Source organism: Erpetoichthys calabaricus, chromosome 2, assembly GCF_900747795.2.
Source record: "Erpetoichthys calabaricus chromosome 2, fErpCal1.3, whole genome shotgun sequence".
Taxonomy (NCBI): Eukaryota; Metazoa; Chordata; class Cladistia; order Polypteriformes; family Polypteridae; genus Erpetoichthys; species Erpetoichthys calabaricus.
In genome coordinates this window covers 51,069,341-51,082,325 of record NC_041395.2, presented here as the reverse complement: position 1 = coordinate 51,082,325, position 12,985 = coordinate 51,069,341, and the positions used below count along the sequence as shown (strand labels likewise).

Sequence of the window (12,985 nt, the reverse complement as noted above, 5' to 3'; positions counted from 1 at the left end):
TTCGTAATACATATGGCCTAAAAGAAAATAACAATTATATTAGTGGTCACTTTAATTTTAAGAATTCTGAGTTACCAATTTTGATTCTTTTTAGACCCATTAAGAACTTTTGCATGTCACCCCTTGCATGTTTTTTGGTTTCTGTTTTCGGGTTAGTATCTCAACTAATAGTATATTTTTAAAAGGAAATGCATGCTCATTAATCACAGTAATGTACTTTTTGCTTTCATTCTTTAGGTGTGTTTATTTTGTCTTGTAAATTTGTTATTCATAGTATGAATGAGATTGGGTCTTTTTGTCCCATGTCCATATAGGGCAGGTTTAAACCATGCACATGTTGTTGCCTAGAGAAAGTGCAGTTGTATCATAAATTTTGAATAACTAAAAAAATTCATTCATTGCACTCTGTAATGAAAATAGGATTATTTCACATTCATGTGAATGAAGTTACTCATATATAAGAGCTAATACTCGATTACATGTGATTCAGTGATGATCTGAGATCCACTAATTACTGTTTAATGCATTTCTAAGAGCTAGCCAATCACTAAATTGTTAGCTACATTTAACTGGTAGTTGTGCTATGTTCACAGACATTTTGAGACAAACTCAAAATTTATGTTATTTCATGTGCATTTTATTAGGATTTTCCCTTATTGCTGTGAAGGTCCGGGTTGGCAGCAGTTGGTATTAATTGCAATTCATCTTCTTCTTCTTTCGGCTGCTCCCGTTAGGGGTTGCCACAGTGGATTATCGTCTTCCATATCTTTCTGTCCTCTGCATCTTGTTCTGTTACACCCATCACCTGCATGTCCTCTCTTACCACCTCCATAAACCTTCTCTTAGGCCTTCCTCTTTTCCTCTTCCCTGGCAGCTCTATCCTTAGCATCCTTCTCCCAATATACCCAGCATCTCTCCTCTGCACATGTCCAAACCAACACAATCTTGCCTCTCTGATTTGTCTCCCAACCGTCCAACCTGAGCTGACCCTCTAATGTACTCATTTCTAATCCTATCCATCCTCGTCTCACCCAATGCAAATCTTAGCATCTTTAACTCTATTACCTCTTGCTTTCTGGTCAGTGCCACCGTCTCCAACCCATATACCATAGCTGGTCTCACTACCATCCCGTAGACCTTCCCTTTCACTCTTGCTGATATCCGTCTGTCACAAATCACTCCTGACACTCTTCTCCACCCATTCCACCCTGACTGCACTCTCTTTTTCACCTCTCTCCCACAATCCCCATTACTCTGTACTGTTGATCCCAAGTATATAAAGTTATCCACCTTCGCCAACTCTACTCTCTGCATCCTCACCATTCCACTGACCTCCCTCTCATTTACACACATGTATTCTGTCTTGTTCCTACTAACCTTCATTCCTGTCCTCTCTACAGCATATCTCCACCTCTCCAGGGTCTCCTCAACCTGCTCCCTACTCTCGCTACAGATCACAATGTCATCAGCAAATATCATAGTCCACGGGGACTCCTGTCTAATCTCATCTGTCAGCCTTAATAACATTCTGGAGTATATGCAAATTGCCATCATAAAAACTAAGGCAGCAAACTTTGTGAAAATTAATATTTGTGTCATTCTCAAAACAATGATGTAAATATAGCCTATTGTGTATTAAATGGAAGGAGTTTAACTCAAAGCAGATTGAGAACCACAATACCCAATAACCAATAACCAGCAGGACTAACAATATGTATATAGCAAATTATTCTTAATGTCCAAAACCAAGGCCTTCGATTGATACTCAGGGTTCAAACCAAAGCCAATGCGTTTCAGGGGGTACTGCTGTTTTTTAAACTGGAAGTCACTCCTGTGACCAAAATACCCTTCATTTTTTGTGTTTGCCACCATTGAAGCAATAGTATTTATTAGTTATCCATAAAAAGGAATTTTACATAGTTTAAAAAATGATCTGTTTGACTGTTCAAGTGTGTGGCCGTAGTGTCTTTGTTCTTTTAGGTTTCCTAAATCTAATAAGCATTCTTTTTCTCTGTCTTTCCAGGAGGCAATGACAATGTACCAATCATTCTCTGCCAGCAGACGACGCAACAGATCTTCAACCAATGGACTTGATACAAATGAAAAGGGCCAGCTGGGACAGTGGGGCAGGGCCTGGTAAGATAAGTGTGCGGGATGTGGGAGGTTATGTAGAATTTGCACTGCACTGGAGGATCAACATAGGCATACCTATGTTTTGTTATTTTTGCCTGTTCTACCATTGGTGCATTCTAGAAGTACTACAGATGGAATGCCAGGCTACAGAATGCCAAATTGACATCATGGGAAAGTTCATTTAACCTACCAAAGTTCACTTAAAATCAGTTTGAATGAAAAGAAAAGTAGATCCATATTGCGGGTGAGATTCTTGAGACAGAATGGTGAAAGAAAACTTTAAACTGGAATGACAAGACTAGAAAAGAATACAAAATGGAGAAAGCTGTTAAAAGAAAGCACAGACTTCCTCCCATCTTGGAAAGATTTATTCTGCTTGTTTTGAAAAGGCACTGAGGTCCACCTTGTCAGTTTTCTGAGCTGTTATTCTTGCTGCACTTACTCTTATTAAAAATACAACAGACATCACATCCTGCCATCTATCTAGTTGTCCGATTTAACATTGCTGGGAAGGAATGAATGAATTATTTAATCTAACACACATTTCTTGGAACAAATGAAGTACATGGAAGAAATCCTAAGACATGGGGAAAAAGAACAAAATTCTTTCAGAGAGTGACTGGGTATAGGATTTAAATTCAATCTCCTAGAGTGGTGAGGCAGTGGTGCTGTCCATTCTATCATACACAAAATGTGCAATAATTTGTAATGTCAATACAATACCCATACCCATTGTGATAGATAAGTGCCCCATAGCTTTGCAGATATAAAATGTTCCCCTTTTCTATTGAGCCAAACAAGGTTGGAGCAAAGGAAAAGAGAAAGGCCCAATAAAATCACAATTGTCGCTGTGACCTTGCTGTTCAACACTTTTTTTTTTCCTGGGTGTCTCTTTTGTTCCATTCATCCATCCATTTTCCAAACCGCTGAATTCGAACACAGGGTCACGGGGTTCTGCTGGAGCCAATCCCATCCAACAGAGGGCACAAGGCAGGAACCAATCCCGGGCAGGGTGCCAACCCACCGCAGGTCTCTTTTGTTGGTTTTTAAATTTACTCATTCCATAAGTACAACCATCTTGCAATCTCTCGCTTTTTTCTTTCTTTCCAAGTTTTAACCCCTTATCTTCCTACCAATAAAACAACATGTTGCTTATCTCCCAACTGTAGAACTCATTCACCTCTGACTGGGGCAGACTTTAATCCCCAACTCCTGATTACTTGTTTAATATTACCCCCTTGAAGCTCTAAGATCTTATGGGTATAGCACCCTCCAATAAAAGTCCCAGGACTCCTGAGTATCTACCAGCCTTTAAAGGTCTATGTTTTCAAAGAGCTCCTGTCTTGCCTGCTCATTTCTTTTCAGGCAGCTGAGTCCCACTTTTGCAGAATTGGTTATATCTACTGCTACTGGATGGCATCAAGGAATTGTCCCTGAGATTCTGCCCTGCACTGCATTGCTTTCTCTGTAGTGTCCTCAGATTAATTCTGGTGCACCAATAAAGGCCATGTCACATTAGGTGAGTTTTCCACTGATTTTGAGTCATAGCCTTTATTTACATAATCTTAGCTAACTGGACGTAGTTGGCAGCAACCTCCCATAAAGTCTAGTCATATAGTCTGCCATACCCAGCAAGTCAGTCCAACTAGTCCACTACCTGTCTCACCAAAATCAAACACGTATGATTTTATCATTAATTGTAGAACCAGGCTCTGTGTACATAATAACTGACAATCAACAAATGCTCATTCGGAAATACGAGAACATAAAAGGCAGTGATGAGGAGTAAGGCCCACACAAACAGAAGAGAAGATTATCAGTCTCATGTCTCATGTTCTTTGTAGCACAATAAAGTGGAATGAATATAAAAGGGCCAGCAATTGCAGCTGAACTCACCATAACTGTTAACATTTTGTATAGCGCCAGCTACATCAGGAGGCTGTTTTTGGTAGGCAGAAAAAGGGGCAAGCACAGCTACACTGGAAAATCTGCACACAGCTGTTAAGTTTGACATAGGCAGTGATTTTCAGTCATGTAAACTGACATGGTCTGGCAACGAGATCAGCAAATTCAGCTGGCAAGTCTGACATACCATATGACTAGAATTTGTGTACTGTGACTTTGTCTTAACACCTAAAGAGAACTTGACAGTCCAGTCTATATACTTTGGCATGCAAAGGTATACTAAGAGTTCCTCTTTCTCGCTTTCACACTGTTGGACTGTTACCTGCCATGTGCTATGTTGCAGTTACTTTTGGCCCTAGCCGTTTTTTGCCTTCCAGACGACCATTTACATCATATACAATAATCAATTTGCTCATTTGTGTCTCTATGCCTCAGTCTATTTGAACTTCTCCCATTCGTCAAATGCGTCAGAGCCTTTCCTACACGAACCTCGAACAGAAACAGTTTCATCCCAAGAGCTATTAACGCACTTAATCAGTCCATCAAGTGCTCCCAGTAGAACCGTTTGTACTTAGAATTACAATTGTATGTTTCAGCTTATCTATCTATCTATCTATCTATCTATCTATCTATCTATCTATCTATCTGTCTGTCTGTCTGTCTGTCTGTCTGTCAGTCATCATCTATCGATGTTTCTAAATGGTGAAAATTAAAGGAATTTCTTAGAGTTTATAATCGGGGAGAGCGTATTGTAATTGAGGATTAAGGTCAGTTAAAATGAGAGCAGATGAATGTTCAAAGACGTCCAAATGAAAACAAGAAGCCAGCTAAGAGGAACAAAATAAACAGCAGAAAAAGTGGAAGAGTATCTTTTCAGAATGCTCAGAGGAGGAGCAGCATGCCAATCAGGCACCCAAAAGAAATTGCTGTTCTGAGGGCAAAATTAGATGTTCAACAAAGGTGGCTTTTGTAAGAAGCACAAACCATGAAACCTTTGGCATCCACATCATCAAATTTGTTTCAATTAAAACAGAAGATTCACCTTTTTTTAATGTGTTTTGTTTTGCATTTTTACTGGGTACTTTCCTACTGCTCCAAATATTTGGAAAATCAATTAATAGAAGAGGTTCAGCACATTATTTGTTAATTTCTTGATAATCGATGCTCATCTCTTACCACAGTTTTTTAAAGTACAAAAGTAATTAACTTAAAACATCTAACAATAGTAAAGGCATGAAATGGCACACATTTGCTCTGCTACCAACCTTCAAATGCATCTGTTTTCAAAATGAGGGATGTATCTGTTGTGGTCCGTGTAAGTCGTCTCAGACTGGTTTTAGTGAGAGTGGCATAAATTGTATGACTCTTTCTTTGGAGGCTTTTTTAGAAGAGCAGTTGAAATACAAAGAAAAGTCAAAAATAGAATCTAAACCTTAATTTGTTTATTGTTCAAACGCAAGTCCCTTGTGAACTCTTCCTTTAATGTGCACAAAGTTCAGACACTGCTTAAAGTGCAGGGGTAGGCAGCATCGGTCCTGGAGGGCCACACTGGCTGCAGGTTTTTGTTCCAACCCAGTTTCTTAATGAGAACTCAGTTATTGCTGATGAAGCACTTATTGCTCAAGTGATATTTTGATGCTTCATTTTAGTGGTGTCGCTTGTTAAGGTTCCTCACCCTTAATGGCTTATTTCAGTCATAAACAGCTGCATTCAGTGTTTTTAGTGGGTCCTTATTAGCAATAAGATGCAAATGACGAAGGAGCCAGCAGTTCTCCATCAAACTTGTTTCCATTTACAACTGTGTGGCTTCATCATGCACTCATTTATTTAATAAAACACTTGAAAGAAAAATGTGATAGACTAAAAAGTATCAGTTTTAGGCTTCAAATCTTTTGGATGATTTCATTGGAAAGGAAAAAAATCTACAATATAAGAACATAATATTGCAGACCAACATGCCATAAGCTTAAATAAGAACTGAGATTAGCAAGGATTTTTTTCTTATTAAGCAGTTGGGTTAGAACAAAAACCTGCAGCCACTGCAGCCCTCTAGGACCGACGTTGTCTACCCCTGTTTTATGTCACAAATATGATTATATCAGGTATAATGTTTTGTGCATCACATGCCTAATAACATTCAGCATTCCAATGATTTGATGCTCCAACATGGCATACCCATGAAAGCAAAAGTACAAAACTGGAATAATATGATGTCACCAAAATAACAGTAAAAATACAAAGAAACACTACCAAGAAAGCACTAATGCATGCCTGACAATGCACAAAAATACATTTTAAAAAATATATTGAAGCGTTTTGGTGTGAACGTGAAATGAACACCTGACAGTGACACTATGTGTCTCTGGAGTTTCACAGTTTTGGAACTGCATGACAATGTATTAACCAATATAGACTGCATGTTATCCTCAGTTACGCCATTTAGGTTTATCCCACTTGACACCGATGGTGGTCTAAAAGGTTTGAATCAGCCTTTAGCCACTGAAAGGTTTATATTTTTTACATGATAGAGATTCATGACTGATTTATCACCACTTTTGTTTGTTTTATAGTGTTCTCAATGGAGAACAAGACATCTTATGAAGCTTTCTTGCCTCTACAGTTAAATGACTAGCATATATGCATTTCATGAAGAAATGTAAGCACTAAATTCTGCACATGCTGCTCCTCATTGTATCTGTCTATCCAAATACTACTAAATGGCACATTAGCAAAGTAAAAAACCCTAAGGCCTTGCTTTAGTCCAGAACCGTGAGCAGTGGCAAGCACTTTATGACTGCATTATACCTTTAATATGCTTTTTCTTTTCTAAAGCCCACAATAAGATTATTCTCATTTATTTCTACCTACTTCAAAAAATACAGCTGTTATTGAAAAATGTTGAAGCGGCAGTTATCATGGACTGTAGAATAAAATTAGGTCAAAAGCAACTGAAGAAACAATTTGTACTTGAAAGTGTTTTGTTTGCACATGTGCACTGGTTATTCTTTAACCAGCAAGTTCATTCTGAAAGCAGCTTTCCAGAATGTGCAGTGGGCAGTGTTATTTACTCTGGGCTGGGATAATGACTAACATTAGAGTTCTAGAAACTTTAACACTTGCTCAGTGAGCTAGTTATTAGTAAATGATTTGTTGTAGTTTTAAAAATAAATCTACCAACAACTGGAGACTTCTTTGCAAGGAAACCTTTCATGCAACTGAAGCTGGCTTGACAGTCTTTGTTATCATGGGTTAATGTAATGGCTGTGCTACATTTATGTATTAGAACAGACATTTAAAAAGTGGTGTATGCACTTCATGTGGTCATGTGATGTTTGATTTCTGTAATGCCTTTTTTTATGAGTACTTTAAGTACCAGACACAATATGCTATTTGAATATTATGCTGAGGCATTAATTATAACTGGTAAACCACCTAATGTAAATTACAGTACCGAAAAATTAACCACTGCCATCTAGGGATGATTGGCCAGTTCATTTCAGGCACATTTCATCTAATTCATGTTCTTCTTTGACTTAGAAAGTTAAGCATCTTCAATTTTTGGTTTATTATTGATTAAAAATTACAAGAATTTTCACTCCTTTTTTGCAGTCTATGTTCAGTGTGGTCAATGCGGTGATGTGTAACTGGGTATATATTAGTTGCTTGCATTTTATATAATTTTAAATCCCAATATAATTTACAGTAAAATATCCAAATCCTTCCTACTGGAAGAATTTTCTTTGTCAGAAGTTTACACAGGATGATGCCAGAGGGCATTGTTATTTTTACTGTTTCCAAGGTCAACAATCAGAATGGTGATACCCTGTTTTTCAAAGATCTCATCTATTCACATCCTGCTTCTTTTCATTAAAACAGATGGAGCAGAACTTTTAAAATCCACATAGTCAGCCAGCATAGTATTTATAAGTATTTCAGTACTGTCATGTTGTGCTTTTTCGTGGTTTTTTTTCGTGTTTTGTGCGTCCAGATTTCATAGGTTTTGTTACTCTTCTTTGTCCAGTCACTGTGATGCTACTACTTTTTTGGGTTTGGTAACAAATCTCAAAATTAACTTGTGTAATAAATCTTACTTCAACTTGCGCTACTATTTTTATTTTTCTAACATTTACCCATTGCTGCCACTTTTTAATAAATATCATCCATTCTTACTGCACGCTGCTTCTGTCCATTTTTAATAATTTTTAGGTCACCAATAGTTTAATGGATTTTGAAATAACAAAGTGTCAGTGACAAAGGAAGGGACATCTTATTTCCCACCCCCCTCCATGAGTAGATCCTCTATGTCCTCTGGAGTTTATGGGGCCCACTACTACTTCCTTTTCTGAACATAAGATTCAGATTCAGACCTCTTTTCTGTGACATTCTGCAGTAATAATCTAATATTCAAGCAATGACACAAACTGTTTTCATTTGTTTTATTCTTTTACTGAATGATATTTGTTTTCTTGTATTACTGTTTCTGTTTAGGGTACTGAACCTGTGCTATTTAATCATTAACTTTAAGCAATTTAATTAGAGCCAGGAAAAGACTCTTCATACTGATGGAATACAAGAACTGAAACATAGATTAAAGTTTTATGTATTTATGGCCATTTTAAAGCAAAAATAAATGAATCAGTTATCTCTGTGTGAGCTCTTCCACTGACAATTTCCCGTGTTTCTTCACACACATGAATTCAGCAGATAAACATCTCAGCACTGTGTATGGTCGATTTTGATTGGATTGAAATGAGGGTGGCATTTTGGATTTTCAACACATTATTGTTATGCACTGGAGAGTCTCTCATGTAATTATTGTGACTTCAGTTATTAGGAATGGTATCATAGTCAAAAACTCAGCAGTGCTGGACCAAAGTACTCAACTAAATAATCTGAATTAGCTCTACACATGTAATACAAAGCTAATTGGCTTTATTGTCCAGAGAAGTGATAATGCAAGCATTTTCCAGTTCTGAATGTAGTGGCTGTTAGTATAAGGACCTCCATCACAAAAGCCTTAATACAAGTATAGCATGCTATTGTCTGTTCATTAAAAAAGAATATTGTGTCTCCAAAATCTCTGCCATGTCTACATATTGTCCTTGCTCTCTCTCTCTCTCTCTCTCTCTCTCTATATATATATATATATATATATATATATATATATATATATATATATATATATATATACTGTATTTATATATTACTGGATATATGAATCACTGTCTGATTATATGGATGGTTACCTACCAGGTAATATGTGTGGTTAGTCAGCCAGTCGGCAAACATCTGCCACATCCTTTCAGTTGCGAGAAGCAGGTCATAAATGTGTGATACAGTCCTTGCCAAATAATACAAAGAGTACATGACACGTATTTCGCCCAAATTGGGGCTCATCAGCTGTACACACTTTAGTTTCACCTTGCGGGGATCGAACATCAGATATCAGCACCTGAGGCAATGCCGCTGACGTTGTGTCATTGTGGCTTTTTCGCTTAGTTGAATGGGTGAAAATCGGAGTATTACATTCATAGGTCTGAATCACAGTATGATTATTTAGATGGTTACCTAGCAGGTTCCGTGTGTGGTTGGTTGGCTAGTTGGCAAACATTTGTCACGTCTGTTGGGCCACTGCTAGGACCCCTGCTGGACCTCCTACCCCTTGCCTTCCTATGGGAACATTGCTGGCTTCCAACCAGGACTCATTTTGTCGCTTTCCCCAGTACTTCCCCCAAGTGTATGCATTTTCAGGCACCGAATATACTCATAAATGTTACTGCCCAATAATGGAGCTCAATTATTATTTTGGAATGGCAGCTGCTTTTGCCATTACCAGTTGTATGCATTTTAAGGCCCTGTACCGTTCAACACAGTTTTGGTCGTGACTGCGATCCCCACCACAACCCTATGTGTATTTTGTGAGGTTATTAATGTTTACTTGAAAAACATATTCTCCAGGCAAAGTTGTTCTGTATAGTTTTATTGCTTCTTTATTTACTGCTGTTTGCATGCTTTACCTTATAGTGTTATGTTGTTTGCTTTATAAGGCATATTCTTAGGATGTGTAATTTTATAAGCTCACTGTGCTAAGTAGAGTTAATGTTTTGACATGGAAACAGGAAATAATTATAAATCTGGAAAGAAACGAGAACAATCCATCACTCGGCTTATGGGCCAACACAGACTTTGCTAATACTTAGTCTGTTCATTTTTCAGGGAAGTGGACTCATTCTCTCTGGTGAGCATCCTCTTGTTGCTGTGCTTTGCCCCTTTCCTTGTTTTCTACTTTGTCATGGCCTGTGACCAGTATCAGTGTTCATTGATGGACCCCTTAATGGAGGTTTACACTGGAAAGACCACCCCTTTGGAGATCTGGAATCGGGCAGCTTCCTTTAGCTGGACTGCAGCAAAAATCTACGCCATCTGGGTCTCTTTTCAGGTAAGCAAAACATTTTCCGTAGTGTATATTTACGGTTTCCCTGATTGTTATTCATATTTGGAAACTGTCATTGATAGATCTTGTAATCCATCCATTCATTGATTTATTTTGAAACCCACTTAATACAACTAAACAGTGGTGGACTGGAACCTTTTTCAAAGTTGCCTACTACACCTTGCAACGTGTACTGCCTTAATTAGCTCCAAGCCCCCCATGACAATGAATTGGATTAGTTGAGTTTGAGAATGTTATAAAATTGTGCAAATTCAACTACAGGTAAACTGTTCCTGCAGCACTTCCAGCTAGGCCAGTTCATCACCGGACGCATTCACTAGCTCTGAACCTCCAGTTAATTTAACACGTTTGGCTTCAGGGATGTGGAAGGAAATCTAAAATATCCTGCGAAAGCCCCAAGCAAGCACTGGTTCAATTCCAGTCTTATAGGTGTCACATGCTTGTGATATTTTATGTATTACTAAGACCTGCAGCCCTTTATCCTTATTTTGATGTGTTTTGAAAGATTTTCCTTGTTTTGTTTTCTTGGAATGAATTCTTTTTTATTTTTCATGCTGTTTTAACATTTTGACATTTAGTGGCAGCACCGCAACGTTTTCCCATTGCATGGCTACCAGTGTATGCACACCAATTTCTAACATAGGAGATGTAGTTTTATTTAAGAATGAGAAGTTGCCTTTAGCATTTGTTTAATCTTTATGAACAGTAAATAAAAGACTCTTCTGAGTTCCTAAGAGTAATATTTTCATTCAAAATAATTAATTTCAGTTTTCAAGGTTGATAGCTCATTGGGTTGACTTGTTAGAAGTTTGTCCAATCATTTTAGCCAGGTCTGTTGGATGTTTCTGACCTCTGCTTAGTGACTCCAAACCTCAGCACTAGGTTCACTTTTAGCAAATTCTGGTTATTTTCAGGATCAATGTATTTGCTGGCCACAATTATTAGTTTCTTTTAAATTTTGCCTACTATTTCATTTAGATCATTCCTTCATCACATTACTTGTTTATTGTCACTCACCTGGGACGTCACCAGTTTCTATGTTTCAACAGTGGTTACTTAGGATGTGGCTGCTTTGTTAGACACATATGTGCACATTATTCACTGCATGATATTGAAACAGTTACCGTACTTTATTTAAGGATGAGCAATAAGAATGTATATGAACTTTATTAAAAAGGTACACCTGAATATAACTCTTAAGAATGGTTTTCTTCCTTCTAAATGATTTTGTAATTAATTTAAAAATATAATTTAGGACTGCTAATAACATTGATTTTGATATTACCCTTTCACTCTTGACAAAATGTATCTTACCTAGCGTTGACCTATGCCTGTTTCTGACTAAACGTTAGCCCACCATTTTACTTAATCTCCGCCTCACTTACGTCTCTTGTGACAGCCCCCTGTAATTTTATGGATGGATTTATATGGTAATTACACTAACTGCAAATTGGATTGTTTCTACACCACACTAGCATATCAATCTATTTTGTGCACACAAAATGATTTTTATAAAGGACGCCTATCCACTGACAAATTCACTTTCCTCTTTCTCATTGCCAAAGTCATCCAAAACCACCTGGGTAACATGTCGCGTGCACTTCAGTCAGAAACTGAAAGAGGGCACGTTATGGTAGGACTTTGTCAGCACATGATTGAGGAGAATCCATCCATTATTTTAGGCATCATGGTGCTGTTATGACTTGTTTACTGATCTCATGAATATGGACAGAAAGCAGTCATCTGATTAAGGAGTTTATTGAATTGTTCTATTGTTCTAGAGTTTGGAAAAATAAGGAAATAGTGTCTGATATCTTTGTTCTCTATTGTAGTTTCTTTTTCTAAATAAATAAAGTATTATGCCTAGCGCTATTAAAATGTATATCTATTGAATTTTTATTTGTATTTTAGTACATATTACAACATATTTAGTAAGTTTTAACCAGGAGTCATGCATCATGGTAACAGTCATTAGTGAGATACTTAATTACTGCTATTGTAAATCCATTATAGGAGGAGGAGGTGGAGGTTGGGAACATGCACTGATACAGCACACTGCCATACCCATCACACGACAAACCACCTCAGGATCCAAGATTAGGATGCGAGTGCTGCCATGCACCCGCATATATCATGGCAACAGTCATTAGTGAGTTGTTTAATTACTGCTATTGTAAATCCATTATGGGAGGAGGAGGAGGTTGGGAACATGCACTGATACAGCACACTGCCATACCAACCACATAACAAACCACCTCTCAGGATCCAAGATTAGGACCCAAATGCTGCCATGCAACGGGTGTACAAGGAAGGAATAAAGACCAGTTAAGGCATTAGGCATAGTACAATTTTATTTTAAAATATATTTAAATACATTTATTTTGAATTTTATTTTTATTTTATGGTTTTGTTTAAAAATTATATTTATATTCAGCAATATTTAAGTCAGACTGAAAAACGGACATTCTGTTAATGCATGTACTGAGCTATTTA

General features: G+C 37.4%; 1 protein-coding gene across 2 annotated transcripts in view; it reads left to right on the top strand.

The window, feature by feature from the left end:
- The window catches only part of dhcr7 (7-dehydrocholesterol reductase), a 76,604-nt gene that overhangs the window by 45,719 nt on the left and 17,900 nt on the right, over nt 1-12,985 (top strand). For both annotated transcript variants that reach the window (XM_028793791.2, XM_028793790.2), the window contains exons 2-3: nt 2,024-2,136; nt 10,255-10,477. In XM_028793791.2, the coding sequence (XP_028649624.1) occupies nt 2,030-2,136; nt 10,255-10,477 (330 nt within the window). In that variant the 5' untranslated portion in view covers nt 2,024-2,029. The remainder of the gene's footprint in view (nt 1-2,023; nt 2,137-10,254; nt 10,478-12,985) is intronic.